The 21,032-nt window shown below is 42.9% G+C and overlaps 1 protein-coding gene across 1 annotated transcript in view; it reads left to right on the top strand.

Moving 5' to 3' along the window:
- NUAK1 (NUAK family kinase 1) overlaps nt 1-12,574 on the top strand; it is a 49,460-nt gene extending 36,886 nt beyond the window's left edge. The window contains exons 4-7 of the mRNA XM_048049942.2: nt 142-207; nt 6,744-6,863; nt 7,135-7,267; nt 8,531-12,574. Of these exons, the coding sequence (XP_047905899.2) occupies nt 142-207; nt 6,744-6,863; nt 7,135-7,267; nt 8,531-9,684 (1,473 nt within the window). The 3' untranslated portion in view covers nt 9,685-12,574. The remainder of the gene's footprint in view (nt 1-141; nt 208-6,743; nt 6,864-7,134; nt 7,268-8,530) is intronic.
- Nucleotides 12,575-21,032: the final 8,458 nt, after the last annotated feature.

Here is a 21,032-nt window from a genome sequence, read left to right on the forward strand (position 1 = left end):
TCGCCTGTCACTAGTCACTGGGCCGTGAGTGTTATGACAGTGAAATCAGCCCTGAAATGCAGATGCAAAGACCACCCTGTCAGCTCACCTTTGATTTGCCCAGTATTTTCTTATATTCTGTTTCTTCCTTCCTTATTTCAGAATGGTGTTGTCCACAGGGACCTAAAACTGGAAAACATCCTTCTTGATGACAATTTTAATATTAAGGTAGGATTCTTTCTCTCATCTTCTCGGAATGGATTTGCATGTTTTGTAGCATTTTTATCCAAGGTATTAGAAGAGCCAGTGTTATGGCAACAGCTACTAAGCAACAGCATCTGGCAAGAGGCTCAGGGGTATGGAGGTTGGGGAAAGAGCACCACTGGTGATGAATCAGACACACTAACTGAAGCTCTGCAAAATTTGGGGGAGGAGGCCTTGTCCTTCCACCCAAAGACCACGATTCTCAAAGCAGCATCTATTTACTGGTGGAAACAGCAGCACGTTTTGTGCAAATTAGTTTATTTTACAAATGGTATTACTGCTGACTGCTGCTGGGCCTAGAGAAAAAAAAACCTCCTGGTCTACAGGGTTCAAGTGCCTCCTACAGAACACTCTGAATGTCCTTTTGATCATGGCTGGAAAATAAGCAAATAGAGTTTCAAAATAAACCTAGTAAAGCACATGTGCTTCATTAGGAAGTGGCCTTGGAACTCCAGACACAAACGTATACTTTGGATAGTGATGTCAGTGATGTCATTTCCATGTCATTGCTCCCCAGTGAAAGCATGGGAATGACCTTTTTTCCCTTCTTCTTCCATTTTTGCTAAAAGCTGCAACACAAAGATAAATAATGCAGGGATTAGTGAAGATTTCAGGTGGCTGAACCTGTTCCACTTTCAGCTTTGTTCCTGCCTGGCTAGCTGGGTTCACTGATTTGCAGGCAACCAGACAGAGGCAAGGACGCCAAAGCGTTTCTGCTGACTCTTGGGCATCCTTGCTTAATTAACAAAGGAAAGCAATCAAGGAGCTGTCTGCGTAGCCAACTAAATAGTCTGGATTTTCATTTTTTCTCTGCTGAAAGTCCTGAGGCTGCACGCACTGCCTCCTGCTTACGCTGGAGAGATTGTCTTCATTTTAAGCTGATGTGCAATGGAAATGGAAAGTAGCATATGGTAGCCGCCATCTGTGTAACACTGATGACAGAAGCTAACTTGGATCAACTGGTGGATTAAAGACACATAAATATGCGGTTTCTAAAAATAGGCTTTTACAGAAGGCCCATCCTATGCAGCGCTTGGACATTTTGCTGTTAACATCCCGTGTCAGAGCGAACCTCTCCGCTTCTGTTCCCGCAGCGCTGCTCCCTGCGGCAGCCCCAGATGGTCTCAGCAGCGCTGAAAACAAAAAGTCGCCTTTCTAGGACATTGTATACGGAACAGGCTTCCGCAGGCAGGATGACCTTTCTTTCCACATTACGCACCAAGCTATCTTCCCAGCTAATCAGGGAATTCTTGAGAGAAAAGAGGAATTTGGGGAATTTGCTAGCTGCGGTGGCCTGGATCTCGGCACTGTAGTCTTCATATGCAAAACCAATCACTTCCCCGAGCCTCTGGGGAGCTGCGCTTTGTCAGAAGGCTCAGCAGCCTCCCCTGTCTTCTTTCTGGGAGCCTGATCTTCCTGCGGGGGCGTGGGGGAGGATGGGGACCCAGGGGCCGCAGAACCACAGATGTATTTCAGCTGCCATAGAGACGGGCACTGCTGTGCCAAGAAATTCAGGTCCAACCATTTGGATTCACCTTTTCCACGAAGGCTGCCCTTCCCTGAACTAAATGATGTTTAAATTGCCATGTGGGTATTTTGTGTATTTCCAGCCTTTCCCCCGTTACTTCTCTGTGGACTTCAGAGCACAGCTCAGTGGACAAGGCTGCCTCGCGTGGATGGGTGGCTGCAGGCTCTCTGGCTGTCCCCTGCTAGCAGTATCCGCAAAGTCTCATGAAGCTAATAAATAAAACGAGCTGGGGAAGCAGTTTGTATTTTATGCATCTCACTATCAGTAGTGTTTGAATGTGGGTTACTTCAAGAGGCAACTCTTTTTTTTTGTAGTTTACCTTTTTCTCCCTTCTTTTTTTTACACCTTTCCTACCTCACGACTAAGCCCAGCTTTGAATACTTGATGTTAAACGTACCGCTGCTATTTCCTTGATCCTGAAGCCTTGAATGCATTACTGTGGTTTCTGTGTTACTTGCACAGAATTTTACTTCCCACTTTTTCTTTGTTTCACTAAACAGTAACCGTTGGCAAGGAAACACATATGGAGCTGTAAATTATTTATTAGGAGCAAATCTATCAGGTCCTGATTCTGAGATTATTTATATAGTTTATTCTTATATATGGTTTATTCAGGCGGAAAAAGAGAAATATGCAGTTTGGGGGATGGTATTGACTGATGGCTTCAAGTACTCAGTGGAAGACATTTTCTAGAAATGGAGTGATAGTCTTATCTGTACTCCTTCACTATTTACATTTCATTCAGTGGATTACAAGGCACTTACAAAATTGGCAGTCTGATTTTAAGAATGACAAAATGAAAGGAATCCCTTTGTTCCTGGGTGCAACGTGCAATTGAAAACATGTTTCTGAAGAATCCAATGATCTAGACGCTACAGTATATACACAAACATGTCATAGTAACGTGAGGACAAAATTAATAAGATATGGTAAAAATAGATCCGTGTAGCACAACTCAAGCAGTAATTCCAGGACAGGAAATAAAGAGGACAATTAATCCATCAGAAGTTATTATCCAACCTAAAAGGGCCCCAAGCCATTTTACATGATACTACAGTAACTTGGAAACTATTCGTAAATTTTAGCTATAGAAATGAAGGTCATGAAATGGTGTTTGGAAACATAATTAGCTTTTTTTCTTAAGTTAAAGTAGTGAGTAGAAGTCTCTGGAAACAATTGTGTTGAAGTACAGCAACTAGGAAACACCAGTGTCTGAAAGCTGACAGAAAATTACAAGTTTTGAAGAGTCCTGTTGGTCTACGGGCCAGAGCTGGAGGGCAATGAGGGGAAGAAAGTGATCTGATCTGTGTTAGATAGGTATGTTTTTCAGTGTCTTGGTATATGTGGTAGTATTTTCTTCAAACCATTACTTAAAACCCCTAAATACAGCAAACACAAATAAATAAATGAGTTTTAAGCACTTACGAGACTGAACATGCACACAGATCTGTGGGGTACAAGGGTTTAATCCAGCCAATTCATCAAATGCTATTTTGCCTTTCTCCCCAGATGTACACCCAACTGAGGCAATTTCATACTCTTGAGAGGATATCTTCCTTCATAATCCTAACGTAGCTGGGGTGGGCAGGGTTAGACAGGTAGCAGGGCTAAGGCAGCCCCAGAGCACTGCAGGAGCTGCCTTCAGCTGGTGAATTGGAGAGCTCTGAGTGGAAGAGGTTCACACCAGCTTTAGGCACCCGCCCTTTGTGGTCTTGAAAAAAAGCCTTGAATCCTTTCTTTTCTCCAGTAGTCTTAGAGGGACTGAGATCCTAGTGTTTGGTTCACTCTAGGGATGACTTTGCTAGAAGAACTAGCAGTGGGGTGAGGGTGTAGTTGCCTCCATTAGCCCGAAGCTCCTGCAAACAGCGTGATGAGGACCACATGCACCGCGTGCAGCACTGCAGTGCTTCCTCAGTGCCTAAATCCCCCAAACTGCACGCAGCGAGCTGGAGAGAAACTGCTGCACGGTGTGGCAGCCAGGGAATTAGTGCCTCTTGCTATCCAAATGCTGTGTCCCTGTCCTGTGCCACAAGCTACCCTCAGGGATGCCTCTGTCACACTGCCCGGTGCGACGGAGAGAGGCTCCTCGCTCACAGCAGGGCTGTGGCGGCTCCTGGACTGGGAATTGCACCTAAAATAGATGTCTAGCAGAGCTTGACGCAAACTGCATGATCAGCCCCAAAGTGATAGAAGGAGACAAAAATGCAAGTATAATAGTAACATAATCCCACTAACTACACTTTCACTTGGGCTGGTAAGGGGACACCAATCAGACTAACCACCGAGAACCCATGAGGGTTTCGTATGTGCAGGGTAAGTATATGTAATTGGGATTTACCTTGCTGGAAGTCTCACCCGTTGCACATGCATTTCAATTGCTCTAAGAGACTTAATTATTTTTCTGTCTACAGTACAAAAAGACAGATTCTTAAGTGGGGCAAAACCGACAGTTTCCACAAGTGCAAACCTCATGGAATTTATAGTCGACGCTTAAACAATAAATTACATCTGGTTGATCAGAGTAACAGTAAATACGAAACATTCACCTCCTGAAGTGAGGGGAATAAAGCCCACTTCCCAGCTCCTCCCAATTTAGGAAGTTTTTTGACTTGCTGCCTTAGTTCCATTTAAGTGCCAAGAACATGAAGTAATGTTGGCTTCTATTAATCTTGTTTTGGGGGGGGCATGACAGTTTTAATGGGAAAAGCTGATAAACATCAGTCTGTGAGTATGGGAGTGGACTGTAACATAAATACTCTTTTCCTGAATGGTCAAAATGAAAACATAAATGCCCAGTCTGAGAGTTTCTTAGTGTGAACAATGGTATGTGTATCCCTATATATATTCATGCACATCTACATGCATTTTATACATTCCATGGTGTTAAGGGAATGTATTTTCTTAAGGAATCACACTGTGCAGTGTCTGTCCTTGTCTTAGCTGCATCCTGAACTAAAATAAAACTCAGTGACCAGCACGAAGTTTCAGTGCTGAAATGATCCCATTCTTCCCATGATTGACAGGGCACACTTCATAGGGCTTAAAACCAACTTCCTGCAAGCCAGTCAGGGTGACTTGATAAGAAAGTGGAATTCAGAGCAATTAAGTGCAATCTGAGCCATGAGAATATGTTTGCAGACTGCAATTGTACACCAGCTGTTTTCAATGACATTCCAGCCATACAATGATGATTTTACAAACCACGTTTATTTAAGGGTTGAATTTTCTGCTGTGGGTTGATGATATGCTGTTTGGGGGACTGAGCAAATTCAAGCCATGAATGAACGTGGTGGAATGAATTAATATTAATGAACAGGAATCGGCTGCTCTTTGAGCAAGATATTGTGAATCCAAATTGTCAGTGGAATACCTGCATACACTGAACATCAAAACAGAAAAGGGGGAAATATGAAATTTCATATTTGCTCTGTGACCTCAAAAAAATGTGAAAATGATATTTTAAAATAGAAGTTTATATTTTTAACATAAAAGTGTATCTGTGTATATATATATAGATAGGTATTTATGGATATTCATATATTCACTTTGTCCATAAATATTTTTTTTGCATGGTAAGGAAAGAAAATTGGGAACTTCTGTCTGTACTTCACCAACTTTGTTACTTCAGTCTCAACTATGACATTTTTTGGTCTAGTTTTGATAGTTAACAGAGACAAAGACTTTATGTCTCCCAAGAGTTTGCTAAACATTGCAGTTAAACAGGTATTAGCAGCAATGGTGATACACATTTTAGAAAGTCAAGAGTGATTGCTGCTGCTGGTAAATTCCCTTTCTTTTCTGGTCACTTTGTCTTATCTTGAATTTTTTCTTTTAATATCAAGTAATCACTGTTTCTTTCTGGGGTTTAATTTCTTTCTGGTAGAAAAGGCCTGAATAAGGTGAGGAAAACCCAGAGAAAGCTCCTGTCTCTTAAAGCTATAAACTGATAATACCTTTTTTATGCCTGTGCTTTATGTCTTTTATGTATGTGCTATGTCAGTAGTGGGCAGTCATAAAAGTATCTCTGGGAAACAAAAATATTTAGGTTTCAAACAAGATAAAAAATGAGATGTGTTGCCTTCTGCTAGAGAAACAAAGGAAATGCAAAGGTTGTGGGAGTATTTAGTGTTGCTATCCTCAGCCTTTGTTTTGAACAAGAACAGAGAATTGAAGTAAACAAATTATTTGGACCTGATCCTGCAATTCCTACATGGGCAAGATTCCCAACGGTCTCAAGGGGAGTTTTGTTTGTGTTGGGAAAGCCAGATTTGGGCCCATTGTTTCCAGTTAGGAACCAGACTTGTGTTTATTATCTCATGATAGACATCTCGTTTGCTTAACGACTCAGATTCCTCAGCTTGGAGTCCCTGAATGTGTAATAGTTATTGTCTGCCTCACTTTCCCCTCTTTTCAAGCAGAGCTATGTTCCACATGATTTCAAAAATCACTTGCTTTTGTAATCTTACACTTAGTTTCCTATGACACGCCTGCCTCACTCCTCTTGTTTTTAAAGGTCTTGGCTTTGGGCTTGCATGTGCAATATAAGAACAGTAGTACATTTTGTTTGCATTCCCTTGGTATTAATGATTATACAATATGAAGAGTAATCAGTGGACAATAGTCCAGTGCCTCCCGGTATGAAATTGTCTTTGTAAGCACATGCAGTTCATCTAGCAAAAAATCACTAATTGATGGTTGTGCTTGGCAGTGACCTGTCTGCAAATGGAATCAAAACATCCGTGCTCCTAATCTGGAGGATTTAACTTGGGGACCCTTCTTCTCTAGGAGGCCTTCTAAAAAAGCCGTGAAATCATAGAATAATGGGCTGGCAAGTGAACTTGAGAGGTTATCCATGTTGAGAGCCCTGCCTTACAGCAGGGTCATGTATAGCTTAGTCCTTCCCGATAAAGGATTTTCTGTTACATTGAGATATTGTTAATGTTACAGAAGCCTTGTGCAATTGTCTTTGCAGATTGCTGACTTTGGACTCTCCAACCTCTATCACAAAGACAAGTTTCTGCAGACCTTTTGTGGAAGCCCACTGTATGCTTCCCCTGAAATAGTTAATGGACGACCTTACAGAGGCCCAGAGGTAAGAAGGGTTAGTTTTTCTGTGGTGGTACGGGGATGTCCTTGATGGTACTGGTCTTGTGGGTTAGTCTTAATACTAGAGTTATTGCACATGTATGTGTGAGTCGGTGTCTCCCATATTGAAAGTTCTCGAGCTGCCTTTGTTTGCTTTACCTGTGTTTTTTCGGATGTTAGATGCTGGTTTGCCCATCGGTAGGTGCATCTGGACATGGCAGGGAGAATGGCGGGGATCAGTTTTCCTGGGCTTCATACGCATTGTCTCTGTATTTCAGGTTGACAGCTGGGCCCTTGGTGTATTGCTTTACACTCTGGTTTATGGAACGATGCCCTTTGATGGCTTTGATCACAAAAATCTCATCAGGCAGATCAGCAGTGGAGAATATCGTGAGCCAACACAGACCTCAGGTATAAAAAAGGAGTGAGGGCAATGTATTGAGCTGACAGGAGTTCGGAATGGAGGATTTGCCCTGTGCCTTCCAGAATATTTTGGTGTCACGTTAGAACGACACAGAAAAAAAATCTCTCATTCCCCTGCTGACTTCATCTGCTCTCAATTCCCATCTGGGTACAGCATTTACCAAAAGCCCTTTTGAAATGAAAGTTTTATAGCAGATAGATTTTATTGCCTTGGGGAAGCTTCAGCAAGCTCTTTTAACTAGATCTATGGCAGTGGAAGGTCTGTTAGCTATTGCAAGTGGAATTGTTCAGACAAGCTGTAAACCGATACAATATACTGGTAAAGACCAGCCCTCTGACTGCACTGTAGTATATCATAAGCAGAGAGAAGGTGAATGGTCAGGGCAAAGCAGCCTCTTATCTGAGAAGCTAGGCCAAAATCTGAATTAAATGTCACTGTGTTTGCATTTATTTCTTCTTAGAGGATAACACGTTAAGCTGTCACTTGACAGAAAAACATCAACTAAGTCTGGGTCATTGACATATAGCTCTTTCCAGCCTTAAAAATGTGTATATGTATTATTTAACTAAATATTTATCTCTCATCATTTCTTTGCCATCCATTCATTTTTCTGCTGCCTTGTCACTCTCTTTATAAAAAAAATCCTTTAAAATATACAGAACACTACACTTTTTATGAAAAAAAGTAAATCTGAAAGCAGTCATATATAGAGCGTTTAAAATATCCCTATTCCCCTCTGTTTTCTTCCAAGTTTTGTAATTATTAGAGTTGACAACATTGGAACAGGTTGCCCAGGGAGGTAGTAGAGTCACAGTCTCTGGGGGCATTCAAGGAAAGGTTGGACGTGGTGCTTAGGGATGCGGTTTAGTGGATGACATTGGTGGTAGGGGTGGTTGGACCAGATGATCTTGGTGGTCTTTTCCAACCTTAAAGATTCTGTGATTCTATGACAGATTGGTGATTTCTTTCAGTAATATGGAACTATTCATTGACCAATACAAGACAAATATTAATTTATTTGGTAAACAAATGTACCAATTCAGCCTGGGTGTATCATACTCTGTTGATAGAAAGTAGTCCTGGAATTCATTTTCCAGCATTGACTGATGGCCAACGCCTTGCCCCTTTCACATCTTCAGTTGTAAGAACCATTATTTTTGCGCTTTTGATTAGCTTCAGGCTTCAGTTTTAAACTGAGGAAACCAAGAGTGCCAATATTTTAAACTTTATATTTTATTCTTTGTCCATAGATGCTCGTGGTCTTATCAGATGGATGCTGATGGTGAACCCTGAACGCCGAGCAACCATTGAAGACATTGCCAACCACTGGTGGGTTAACTGGGGCTACAAGAGTAGTGTTTGTGACTGTGATGCCATGAGGGACTCGGAGTCCCCATTGCTGGCAAGGTTCATTGATTGGCATCACCGTTCTACTGGCCTCCAGCCAGAGACTGAAACCAAAGTGAAGTGCCTTTCTAAGCCCAAAGGTCCTGAAGTCACACTAGAGAGACAAAGGTCTCTGAAGAAATCAAAAAAGGAAAATGACATTGCACAGTCCATCCAGGAAGGGGGAGCTGAAAATGCATCCAAACCCACCTCCAAGAGACCCAAAGGCATTCTGAAGAAAAGGAGCAACAGTGAACATCGATCTCACAGTGCAGGGTTCATTGAAGGTGTGGTCAGCCCAGTGTTACCCTCTGCTTTTAAGTTGGAGCAAGAGTTGTGTAGGACTGGCGTAGCCATTAAAAGTGTTGTGGAGGGAGAGGTAGTAGCCAAATATGGCACTAAGCAGTCTTCACTAATGCCAAAAAAAGGAATCCTAAAGAAGACTCAGCAGAGAGAATCTGGCTATTACTCCTCTCCAGAACGAAGTGAATCTTCTGAACTCTTGGACAATAATGATGAAACAGTAAACAGTGACACTTCTCCGGGGGTCACAGAGCCATCCAGAAATGGGTCTTACAGTCATTCCTGCAGGCGTAAGGGTATCTTGAAACATAACAGCAAGTATTCTACCAGCAGCACTGAATCTGCTTTAATTAGCCCTGATACACCGACATTGGAGGCCATGGAGGAAGTGGTCCTGCCTGGGGATGCATTACCTCGAAGTTACAGTCGCCCTTCCAGCGTGATTAGTGATGACAGTATTTTGTCCAGTGACTCCTTTGATTTGCTGGATTTGCAAGAGAACAGGCCAAACAGACAGAGGATACGGAGCTGTGTCTCTGCTGAAAATTTCCTCCAGATCCAAGACTTCGAAGGACTTCAGAACCGCCCACGGCCACAGTATCTAAAACGATATCGCAACCGTCTGGGGGACAGCAGTTTTTCCCTTCTCACAGACATGGATGATGTGACTCAGGTCTACAAGAAAGCCCTAGAGATCTGCAACAAGCTCAACTAGCAGACGGAAGATGGAAAGGGAGGGAAGGGAGTTGTTCTGTGTACCTTTATGGTGAAGTAAGCCAGGTTACTGATTTGCTGATGATGGTAGGTTTTCCTTCAAAAGACTTGATTGTACCCACATAGCTGAACTCCTAGCAAAGTCTAAAATAGCCCCAAAGTCATCTCACACTTCTCTAATTCTGTGTCCTCAAAATATTACCTAGCTGACCACAGAAAATCCTTTGGTCTTTGCATATGTGATGAAAGTGTATCAGGATCTAGCAGACAAAAGCATCGAGATTTAATGGCTTGAAGTGAAAGTTAGAATTAAAACTGGAAGTGAGGCACACACATTTTGAGAGGTTTCTAATTAATTTTAGATTAGCTATATCAAGAGATGAACTGAATTCTTCAAGTCAATTTTGGATGTCTTTTAGAAAGAGAAGCTTTACTTTTCCCTGAAATTATTCATCTGGATACAGGCATTACATGTTGCGGATCTTCAGTTTGCATTATGCAGGAGATCAGGCTGGATGGTCACCACGGTTCCTTCTGCCAGGGTGATCTGAGAGGTGTCTGAACCCTTTCTGGGACAAATAATTTGAGAGTGTTAGCCCAGAATAACCTTGCATGGAGCAGGCATTCAGATCTGACCCTTCCCACAGCCATTGCTCTTCAGTGAGCAGGAGGCCCTAAATTTTTTTCCAACTACCAGCAAAAACAGAGTCAGAGAAATGAGAACAGGAGCTGAAAGGAATGGATGTTGTAAGCAGCTACGTGACTCTTCAAAACATTTCAACCCATGTGTCCAATTTGACTTTTTCAAAATGGCCAGCCAGATGGATGCCCATAGGTAGATGGATCTAACAAAGGGTCCCAAGGGTTAACAGAGCCTCCAACCTAGAGTTCAGTCACTGTCAGCAAAGGGTGCCACCTTGCTATTAGCTTGTAGTATCTGAGGGTGACAGGTAGTTTGTGACCAGAATGTTAAGTAAAGAAAAGGTTGTAGCATGTAGGAAATGGATAGAGGTCAGAAAGCTGCTGGGAATATGCCTCTCTCCAAATGAAAATGTTTCTAAGTAGGTAGTAATGGAGCAAAAAGAATTGAGTGATGAAATGATAATAGTAGATTTGATAACAGTTAGCATAAAAATGCAGGCCTCTATGTAGATAGTGTAGCTGGTACTGCATGTGCAATGATACCAGCTTGAAAAAACAGGAAGGATATGGGTGTGCGTTCTCAGACATACCTAAATATCCAGACTAAAGGCTTCAACTCCCATAAAGGTATCACATGGGTCTACTGGATTACCTGAATGTAAGCCTCTGTCAGAAAGGCACTGTGTGTTTGACAGGCCTGGGCAAACTGGAATCTTAAGGCCCATTTCAGTCTCATTTATGTGAGCACATAGCCCCTGGCTATCTTAGAGGTGCACTGGTGTGAATAAATGGTAGGTTTCAGCCTATGATGTCAAATGAGCCACAGCTGCAAAATTCATGTGTGCAGACATATCCAGAAGAGAGAAGCATGGCACAAACTCTGTTCTCACTCCTCCCCTGTAACTGGAATTGAAAACAGACTTTGGCCCACTGTGTCCAAAATCCTAGAAGTAATGCAGAAATGGAAAGTGTTCCTCTGGGAATTCAGGGGTAACCCCACAAACAGTTGGCATCTGGGGCAGGGAGCAATTTCACTTGTAAATTGTTTATTTGGTGCGTCATGGTACTTCAGTCTGCCAGTTCCTCCTAAAAGCCAACAAGGCTGCCTAGCATAAAGATGAATGAGCTCAAATTTCCTAAGTTGGTTAATCTGTCTCTATGGAGAACCTTTTCTTCTCGTGAAACACTGGACCAAATTTGGCCCTGGAGTCAATGGCATCAATATCCACAAAATGTATGAGAGATGTGCTCTCAGGCAGTCAAGTGAAATTTGGCTCACTGCTCATTTGCTCAGGAAGGGCAATTTCAGGGCATTTCTCTATAGACCTGTATGACACTTTTGGTGTGATGCTCAGATGTCCTGCCTTCTCACAGGTCCTGCATTTGCTCTTTCAGCCCATCCAAATCCAACACCCAATTTTGCAGTTTATTTAATTAACAGTTTTACTGTGATGTGTTTGAAAACAACCCAACGTAATCTCCATGGCCTTTCAGAAACTTTACAGCCACAGCTTTTAACTTGTGCCCTGGGGCAGGAGAGCCAGATCCTCAGCTGGTGTAACTCAGCACCGTCCTGTTGACGTGATGGAGCATCCCTTCGGTGGGGTTACACTGATTGACACCTTCCCTGCGGATCTGGTGCTAAATCTTGAGTGGATTTATAGAGGTTTTACGATGAAGGGAAGGGAACTCAACCAGCTGTGGCAGGGAACTGAGGAGCACCCTGAAGGCTCGTATCTACCTAGGCTTTTGCCCAGGCCTGCTTCCTTGTGTACAAATGTGAATGAGTGAGTGACTGCTTGCTGCCAAACTGGAAATGTTTCGTAGGGATTTACTGGCATGTTACTGGCATGTTACATGTTTACTGGCATGTTATCATTCCTAGAGGAGAAGAAAAAAAAACTTGACTGCACATTGTTATTATTAGTGTTGTGATTTTTATTTAATTTTTTTGTAATACAAAGTTGACTTTTTTATTTGAATTTGTCTTTTTTTTTATTTATTGGTCTGAAAGCCATTTCAAAGGTATAATAATATATTTGGTGTAATTTAATTGGTGCAACATTATTTTACAGCTCCGGCCAAAATTGTTTGGTGTTTTGTTTTGTTTTTGTTTTTGTTTTTTCTCCCAGTCCTTGGTTGGTTTGAGCTCTATGAGGCACACAGGGGAAAACGCTGGATAATCACCCAAAGTGTTTGTATTTTTAATCTGATACTGTTTTTTATTAAATAAAATGGAATTAATGTAACTGTGAAGTCTCTCTCTTTCTTTTTCACTGTACGTCAGCATCAGCCAAGGCCAAATGGTAATGAACTTGTCATGCAGAAATACAGCAGCATCACAGCGCATTGTACCAAGTTGTTTATGCAGAGCTTCTTGGCTGATTTGTGCATTTCAGTATAATGTGGGTGGCCACAGAGACTCCCCTGCTATGAACAATTGGGCACCACAAAATGCCCAAGGCTTTCAGCTCTGTAAATGTTTGGTGGAGAATAACAGCTGACTGGGCTTTCTCTGCTGGAAGATAAGAAGGTTTGTGGGCCAGGTGTGCTGCAGGTGAGACAGAGCAGGCCGGCTTTTGAGACACGGCACAACTTATTTGTAGCCCAGAGACACATGGCCACGGTCCTTTCCCCTCTCTGGTGGGGGGGACAGTTTATTTCCAATTTTAATGTCCCTGTGGTGTAATTTAAGGGTTGTTTCAGCAAAAGACTGGTGGCTGTCTTCTGTTGTCGAATATGGAATGGTTTCGGTCAGATGGCTTTGAGCAGTCAGAGTAGTCAGCTGGCAAAAAGAAGCAAAAAGGAGTTAGTTTTCGGTTTTTGGAGTCCCCTTGATAACCAAAAGTCTTGGGATTGTTTTTCTTGGAAAGCAGGTCATTTTCATAAAGGAAACTGGGTGTTAGGTATGCTGTGTGTGCTGGTGTCTTGTTAAAATAAAGGAAATGGTTGGCACTGTCTTGAAGTTGGCTCTGAGCAAGACACGATTAAACTGCACCCTTGATGCAGCCAGCCAAGATACCTGTGGTGTGTATTCCTCTGCTTTTTAAATTATGGAAGGTTTGGATTAGGAACCAAAGTTTGGATCTCATGCAAAAGAGACTTTCATTTTTCTAATTCATTTTCTCTCAGGCTTTTTAAAGCAAAAAGTCGTGGCTGTAGGTGCTAGATTTATTTATCATCACCACTTAACAACCAGTGGGAATTAACAGAAAAACGCAATGATGCAGAAAGGCAAATAAGCTGTTAATACCTTACAAAGAGAATGATTAGCTGCCATATGCTAATTGAGTCAGAAAGTGAAAGGTACATATTCAAAGTCAGCAAGTGTGTTCTTGTACCTGAGATGAATAAGGTCTAACTGTGTGGGTGCTGGATGGTGGAAAATGTAATGTAAGTCTCTTCTGCAATAGCAATTATGAAACTTCTTATTTTAGCACATACTAGGAAAAAAAATGAAGTTGAGGGCAAACCATTTGTTTTCTTTTAAAAATAATGACTTTTAGAAAAAAAAATCTGGAGGGCTGGTTATGGTGTGCGCATGTGGCAAGTACTGAGAAGAAATTATGTACATGTTTGTACGGTTCTGAGAGCACACACTTCTGGGGTGTGGTGGGGAGGTGGGCGTCTAGTGGCCCTATTTATTAAAGGAAATAAGTGTGTGGTGATACACCTTCGCTGAAGTTACATAGTCTGTAGCTAGACCTGGTCTGTGCTGTGGGGATTCCAATGTTTCTCAGAAACTGCTGAAGTTTTATGGATTGGGCAAGACTGGAGCAAGGAAGCAAGACAGGAGCCTTGGCAGCTGCATAGTTGAGTGACAGAGCAGTAGTGTGTCATTTTTTTTCATAGCAGCCATAGATAGTAACTTCATAACCCTTCTTAAAAGTTTGCAATCTTGGTTTCCGATTCTGCAAAGCATATGTATGTACATAGCGTGGCAGTGCAGGGGTCCCTCTCACACCTGTGGTGCATTTACTGAAGTCCTGGGGCCATCTCATGTGATAGCATTATACAGCTAGCAGAGCACCCGGAGGTCAGCCCAGACGTTCATGGGACAGCCTGACACTGCTCCTCAGAGCTCACCAGCCCCTAAATCACTGGTGCAGTGGAGGGGGCATCTCCCCTTCAGTGTTGTCACAGTCTTTGAGGCGGTGCCCACAATCAACCCGTAGCACTAGCAAAAGAGAAGCGAAGTGGCACAGCACCTTTTCTAGGCAGAGAAGCTTGTGTTTGGTTTGTAGTTGTGACTTTTCTCACAGCTCTGGTCTCTGTTTAGAGGCTTCAGGGACTGTGAAAATAAGGCACGACACTGAGGCAAAGGGTTGGCACTTTCAGTTATCGCAGACAAGTGTATTTGCAGATAAATTTGCTAGTATGTGTAATTATAAACTTTGCATCACCAGAGCCTGGGTTATAGCTACAGGGTAAGTCATAACCAGTCCAATGAAGGGAGAAGACCAATACTCATGTAAATGTGTATATGAGAAGCTTATCAGTTTAGTCAGGAGTTTATCTTGGTGATTCACATCTCATTAAAAAGAGATGCTTCTGAAGATGATTCTGCAGCAATGCATTTACCGAGCCAATAGAAACTTAAGCATTTGCAAGCATCAGCCCAGGCTCCAGTTCCTGTTCCAGGGTTGCTGGTTTCAGGGTTTCAACTGAAAGTTTTAACTGAACAGAGAACAAGTCGTGTTTCCCTTGGAATAATGGTATTTAGTATTCAACTAGGGCTTTTTTTATTATTGTTATTATTATTGTCTGGTGGAGCTGCCTCCTCTTCCTTGCCAAACCAAGACATCTTTCTCATAAAGGACTTAGTAATTTGGCTGGAGAAGCAACTTTTTTGGATAGATGATCTGAGCATCTTGTTTCTGGCTATCTCTCTACAGCCCTTCTCCCCCACCCCATGTTTCCTGGAATTTCATCAGTGCAGAAAAACCTTTGATTTGCACATCATCTGGCAATACAGAACCCTGCTCTTTTAAGGACATCATATGTATTCGCACCGACGCTTAATCATTCCTTGGAAAAACATTTTACAAGACAATTTTATGTATGTCCAGAAGTCTCCTCATGCCCTACCTATGTGCTGAGCTTACAGTTCACACTGAGAAGTGCACCAGGCCCAGGGCCACCAAAGGATTAGGTAGGTGACTGCCAACAAAATAAGAAAATCAGCTGTGGTTGTTGGCCATAGGCACACTGGCAGGTCAGGACATCGCACTACTTGTTCATTCCTCAAAGCAATTCCACTACTGGCTCGTACTCAGGGTCTTTTACAGTGAACACCATCTCTCACAAAGCACACCCAGCCTTGAAGCTGTCAGAGACCATGTGGAAACGTTGATGTCAGCCAGCCTCGATTATTCTTTCTGCCCTTTCCCCATTCACCTCATCTGATTTGTTTAAGACAAATAATGTCTATCAGTCTCACACTTTGTTCAGAACTTGTTTGCTGTTTTGTTTTGTTTCCCTCCACAGACTGCGCGGCACCCTGTCAGTACAGTGGGTTGAATTTTACTTGCGAGGTGCTTTTGCAGCACTTACCCTGGTCCTGGCACTGGCTCTGCTTTGCAGGCTGGTGGCTGACTGGCCCGAGGCACGACCTTGTCCTGCAGCAGTGGCTCCAGCTCTGGTGCCTTGCAGCAGGTAATTTTTCTTCTTGGATGTAAAGCTAGAGGAGAGAAACTATGAACAGGACCTTGAGCTAATAGCAGGGTGCTCTCTGAAAAAGACACCATGTGGAGGAGTAATTTAGGCGCTGGGCTGCCGGGACAAATGGGTTAGACCAACTGAATGTGAACTCTTGGAAGTGGTGGTGATATTATACCCTACCCAGCAGGAATCTACTTAGGAAATTGTGCTGCTTTCATAGGCTGGGAGATGCTGTTGCACTTTGAAATACAAGTGAGGAACAGCTGTAAAGGAACTGGCTTGAGCGCTGGGGAGGTTGGAGAGTGTGTCTTCTTGCTTTGCAGTGATAGAGTTTATTAGCAGACCCCTCCAAATTTCAGCCTCAGAGATAATAGGAAAAGACATACTTTAAATAGAACCAAAGGGAAAACAAATTCAAAACAGATGTTAGGAAATATGTAAATATATGTTTATATTTACATATAAAGCCCAAACTGCCTGCCAGGCAAGTTTGCTAGACTCGGAGTGTGTGTCATCATTCTGGCTGTGCTGGGAATTACAAAAAATTTTTTCTTTAAATGTTCCTTCAAGCTCTGTTGTTCTCTTTTGCTGCACGTCCCAGAGCTTGACAGATTAATCAAAAGATTTCTTGAGATGAGGGATCTGCTGCCTGAGAAGAGAGGTTTGCTGAATTCCCATACAACTCAGTGCTATGAGGAATTTCAGTCAGCTCCGGTCCTTAGAAACCCCAAGGTAGTTAATCCCCTTGTGCTCCCAGGAAAAATTTGTGTCAGAGTGGAAAGAGGCAATGGCTAATGGTCAAGCAGTAGATCTCCAGATAGTGCAAACTGCTGCTGGCCCAACCCGGATGAGCATCCAGCCTTGAAAAAGAAATTTATATCACTGTGAAATTCTGGTTGGATTCAGTGGGAATAGCTTCAAGTCCTACGTGCTGACCATTCAATTTTCCTGTTTGAAGAGTTCCAGATTTTCAAATGGGATTTTAGAAACATCTGTTTCCATGAAGCCAGTTTGAGATGCCCACGCCTGAATTTTTGAAACCGATGGCCATCTTCTGCTCCTTGTGACCTCAGACTAAGCTGTGGTTACTAGGTACTTAAAAGGTAAAACATACTGGACCTTAGATTGTACACATCAAAAGTCAATTAGTCAGTCCAAGTGACTAACTTCCTCTGAAATTTCAGCCTTGCCTTAGCTGGCAGGGGTCTTTCAAATTATTGACACACCAGGGTGTTGTGTAGATAAGTCCCTGCTTCCAAGATTTTGGGGAAATTACACAATTCTTCAGCTGAAATAGAATTTATCGTTACTGGCTTTTTTTTTTTTTTTCCTTAGGAATTCAAAATGTTGTTCATTTCTTGGGATTGGATGACTTGGAGTACTGGTTGAAGGATGTGGAGACTCAGGCCCTTTCCGATGAAACACTGGCAAAATTTCCAAGAGCTCATAGCTATTGTTAGAGTTCAAACAATTCACTTCAAGGGAAGTGAAGTGGTACATTTGGTCAAGTTCCTAACGTGGTCTTAACCCAGAGTATCCCACCAGATCAGTGGCAATAGCATGCAGATCAGTCCATGTCTGGATGGACATGGAAATTGCCCTTCTGCTTAGCGGTAGACTTGGTAGTTAGGTGGATAGTTGGACTTGGTGATCTTAAGGGTCTTTTCTAACCTGAATAATTCTATGATTATTAGAGAAGGTACAAACAGTCCAGAAAATATATCAATGATGTCATCTGATCTACAAAAAATGATTGTGGTGTCCAGATCCATCAGCGTAGTTCCTTTTCACCAGACCCCAAATGCTATTTTCTGAAAAGTTCCAAATTAAGGCCCTGATCTGGCAATGACTTATAGAATCATAGAATGATTTAGGTTGGAAAAGACCTCTAAGATCATCAAGTCCAACCATTAACCTAGCACTAAACCATGTCCCTGATCTCCACACTACACTTCTTTTAAATACCTCCAGGGATGGTGACTCAACCACTTCTCTGGGCTGCCTGTTCCAGTCCTTCACAATCCTTTCAGTGAATAACGTTTTCCTAATATCAAGCCTAAATCTACCCTGGTGCAACTTGAGGACATTTCTTATTGTCCTGTTGCTTGTTGCCTGGGAGAAGAGACCAACCCCCAACCTCCTTTGAGTTGTAGAGAGCAATAAGGTCTCCTCTGAGCCTCATTTTCTTTAGGTAAAACAGCCCCCTGTTCCCTCAGCCACTCCTCCAGCACCTCGATGTCCTTCTCATAGTGAGGGGCCCAAAGCTGAACACAGCACTCGAGGTGTGGCCTCACCAGAGCTGAGCACAGAGGGACAATCACTTCACTAGTCCTGCTGGCCACACTGTTTCTGATAAAAGCCAGGATGCTGTTGGCCTTCTTGGCCACCTGAGCACACTGCTGGCTCATATTCAGCCGACTATCAACCAATACCCCCAGGTCCCTTTCCACCAGGCAGCTTTCCAACCACTCATCTCCCAGCCTGTAGCTCTGCTTGGGGTTGTTGTGCCCCAGGTGCAGGACCCGGCACTTGGCCTTGTTGAACTTCATACAGCTGGCCTCAGCCCATCAGTCCAGCCTATCCAGATCCCTCTGCAGAGCCTTCCTACCCTCGAGCAAATCGACACTTGTGCCTAACTTGGTGTTGTCTGTGAACTTACAGAGGATGCACTCAATCCCCTTGTCAAGATATTTGATAAAGATATTAAAGAGAACTGGCCCCAGTACTGAGCCCTGGGGGACACCACTAGTGACCAGCCTCTAGCTGGTTAACTCCATTCACCACAACTCTTTGGGCCTGGCAACCCAGACAGTTTTTTACCCAGCAAAGCATATGCCCATCCAAGCCATGAGCAGCCTGTTACTTTAGGAGAATGCTGTGGGAAAATGTCAAAAGCTTTACTAAAGTGTAGGTAGAAAATATCCACATCCTTTCCCTCATCTACTAAATGGATCACCTTGTCATAGAAGGAGATCAGGTTTGTCAAGAAGGACCTTCCTTTCGTAAACCACTGCTGACTGGGCCTGATAACTGGGTTGACCTGTATGTGCCATGTGAGGGCATTCAAGATAAATTGCTCCCTGGCACTGAGGTCAGACTGACAGGCCTGTAGTTCCCCAGGTCCTTATGTCGGTTCCTCTGGAAGAAACAGAACTATTGACAATTACAAGAAAATGAGACAGAGTAGAGGCTGCATTTCAACTTGGTGGAAGAGCAGAGGGGATAGTCCTTACTTGCACTGGAGATAAGTAACAATTTCCCTATGTTCCATTCTAATACCAGAGCAGATTTACTGGAGCCTCCCTCATTACTTTTTCCATGACAAACACAAGCAGCTAGGTTTCTTCACAGAATCACAAAATGATTGAAGTTGGAAGGGACCTGTGAAGATCATCTAGTCCAACCCCCCTGCCAAGCAGGATCACCTAGAACACATTGCACAGGATAGCATCCAGGCAGGTTTTGAATATCTCCAGAGAAGACTAAAATCTCTCTGGACAACCTGTTCCAGTGCTCTTTCACCCTCACAGCAAAGAAGTGCCCTGTCATATTGAGCCAGACCCTCCTGTGCTTCAGTGTGTGCCCATTGCCTCTCATCCTCTTGCTGGGCACAACAGAAAAGAGACCAGCTCCACCCTCTTGACACCCTCTTTTCAAATATTTATATGCATTGGATATAAGTAACAAAAGCTGCAAGTTGGAAAGTTGTGACCATTTGCAGCAGAGCTGCAATAGTGCATGGAGGATAACATCTTGCTTGGTATGGGCAGAGAGTGAGCTCTTATAGCCCCTCCAGGGAGTCCTGGTACAAAGACAACAGTCACATGAGAGAGGGGCCAGAATCCATCACATGCTTGAATGGGGCTGTCAGGGGCAGCTTTTGTTAAAGTTCTGCCATGCAAAGAAAGGAAGATTTGCATATTTTCCCCTCTGACAGAAGTACGCCCCCCCCCCCCCAACACCTGCAAAGTCACCCTTGCCACAGAGGTCACCCCTAAAAATACTTTAAAAATCCACGTATTCTGAGAGAACCAGATTGCGTCAGACAGCAGAAAAACCATTTTTGTCAACACACTCACTAAACCTTAATTTGACCTGTACCCATTCCACCATAAACTCTCTCTCGGTGAAGCTGATACTGCTGAGAAAGGAATTCCCTCACCTAGTTTGTATGCCTTCACCCCTTAAACCATTTCGTGTCCTGAGGAAGCCCTGGTCAAAAGTTGAAGCAAGGTGCTCCAGTTACAGAAAAGATGCTCTGTTGAGTCTGAGAAATGAAACAAAGAAATACTTGATTTATGACCAGTCACAGCTTGTCCACTGAGCACTGCATATCTAGTAGCAAATTTCCAGAAACATGGTGAGTACGTACTAGCCACTGGTAGGAATTGTGTTTTGCTCATCTGACCTCACGGAAAAATCAAAATACTCTAGATTAATTTATTACCTTGATATGTTTTATATACTCCTTACTCCAGGTAAACACTCCAAACTAATATTTAGTTGGCTGCTTTCTGAAAGGACAGTGAAAGCCTCAGAGATGCTACAGTTAGCCCTATCCACTGCAAAGTTCAAAAGAGAGACCTGATCTTTCACCACAAAAACATCCACACTCCCTTTCACATGCATGTGAATAGAAAGCCTTTGTTCAATTCAAGCCAAGAAGAAATAAACTATTGTTGGAAGGTCATCTCAGCTTGCTTCGAGAGGTGGGGAAGAATTACAAAAAATAACCAAACGTGGTCTTCTTACCAGTGATTATGGATATTGTCTTTCAGCAGAACAGGCAAGTTTTTGTTAGGGAGATCTCTTCTTGTGAGGGACTAATGCATTGTAGGTTCAGACTAGGGTTTTATAAAATGTCTAGTGGTTTTAGGTACTGCAATTTCTGAGTGTCCCGCTTGAGACACCTTAGCAAGGTTTGTTTTTTAGAGAATGAGTGGTTCCTAAGAGGAAATAACAAATGTAGGCACTCAAATTCCCATGCAAGTCTTAGTGGTTCCTTCTTTGAGTGATGCTTGCCAGCACTCAGGAAATTATGAGGTC

The sequence above is a fragment of the Anser cygnoides genome, chromosome 1 (genome assembly GCF_040182565.1).
Source record: "Anser cygnoides isolate HZ-2024a breed goose chromosome 1, Taihu_goose_T2T_genome, whole genome shotgun sequence".
Lineage (NCBI taxonomy): Eukaryota > Metazoa > Chordata > Aves > Anseriformes > Anatidae > Anser > Anser cygnoides.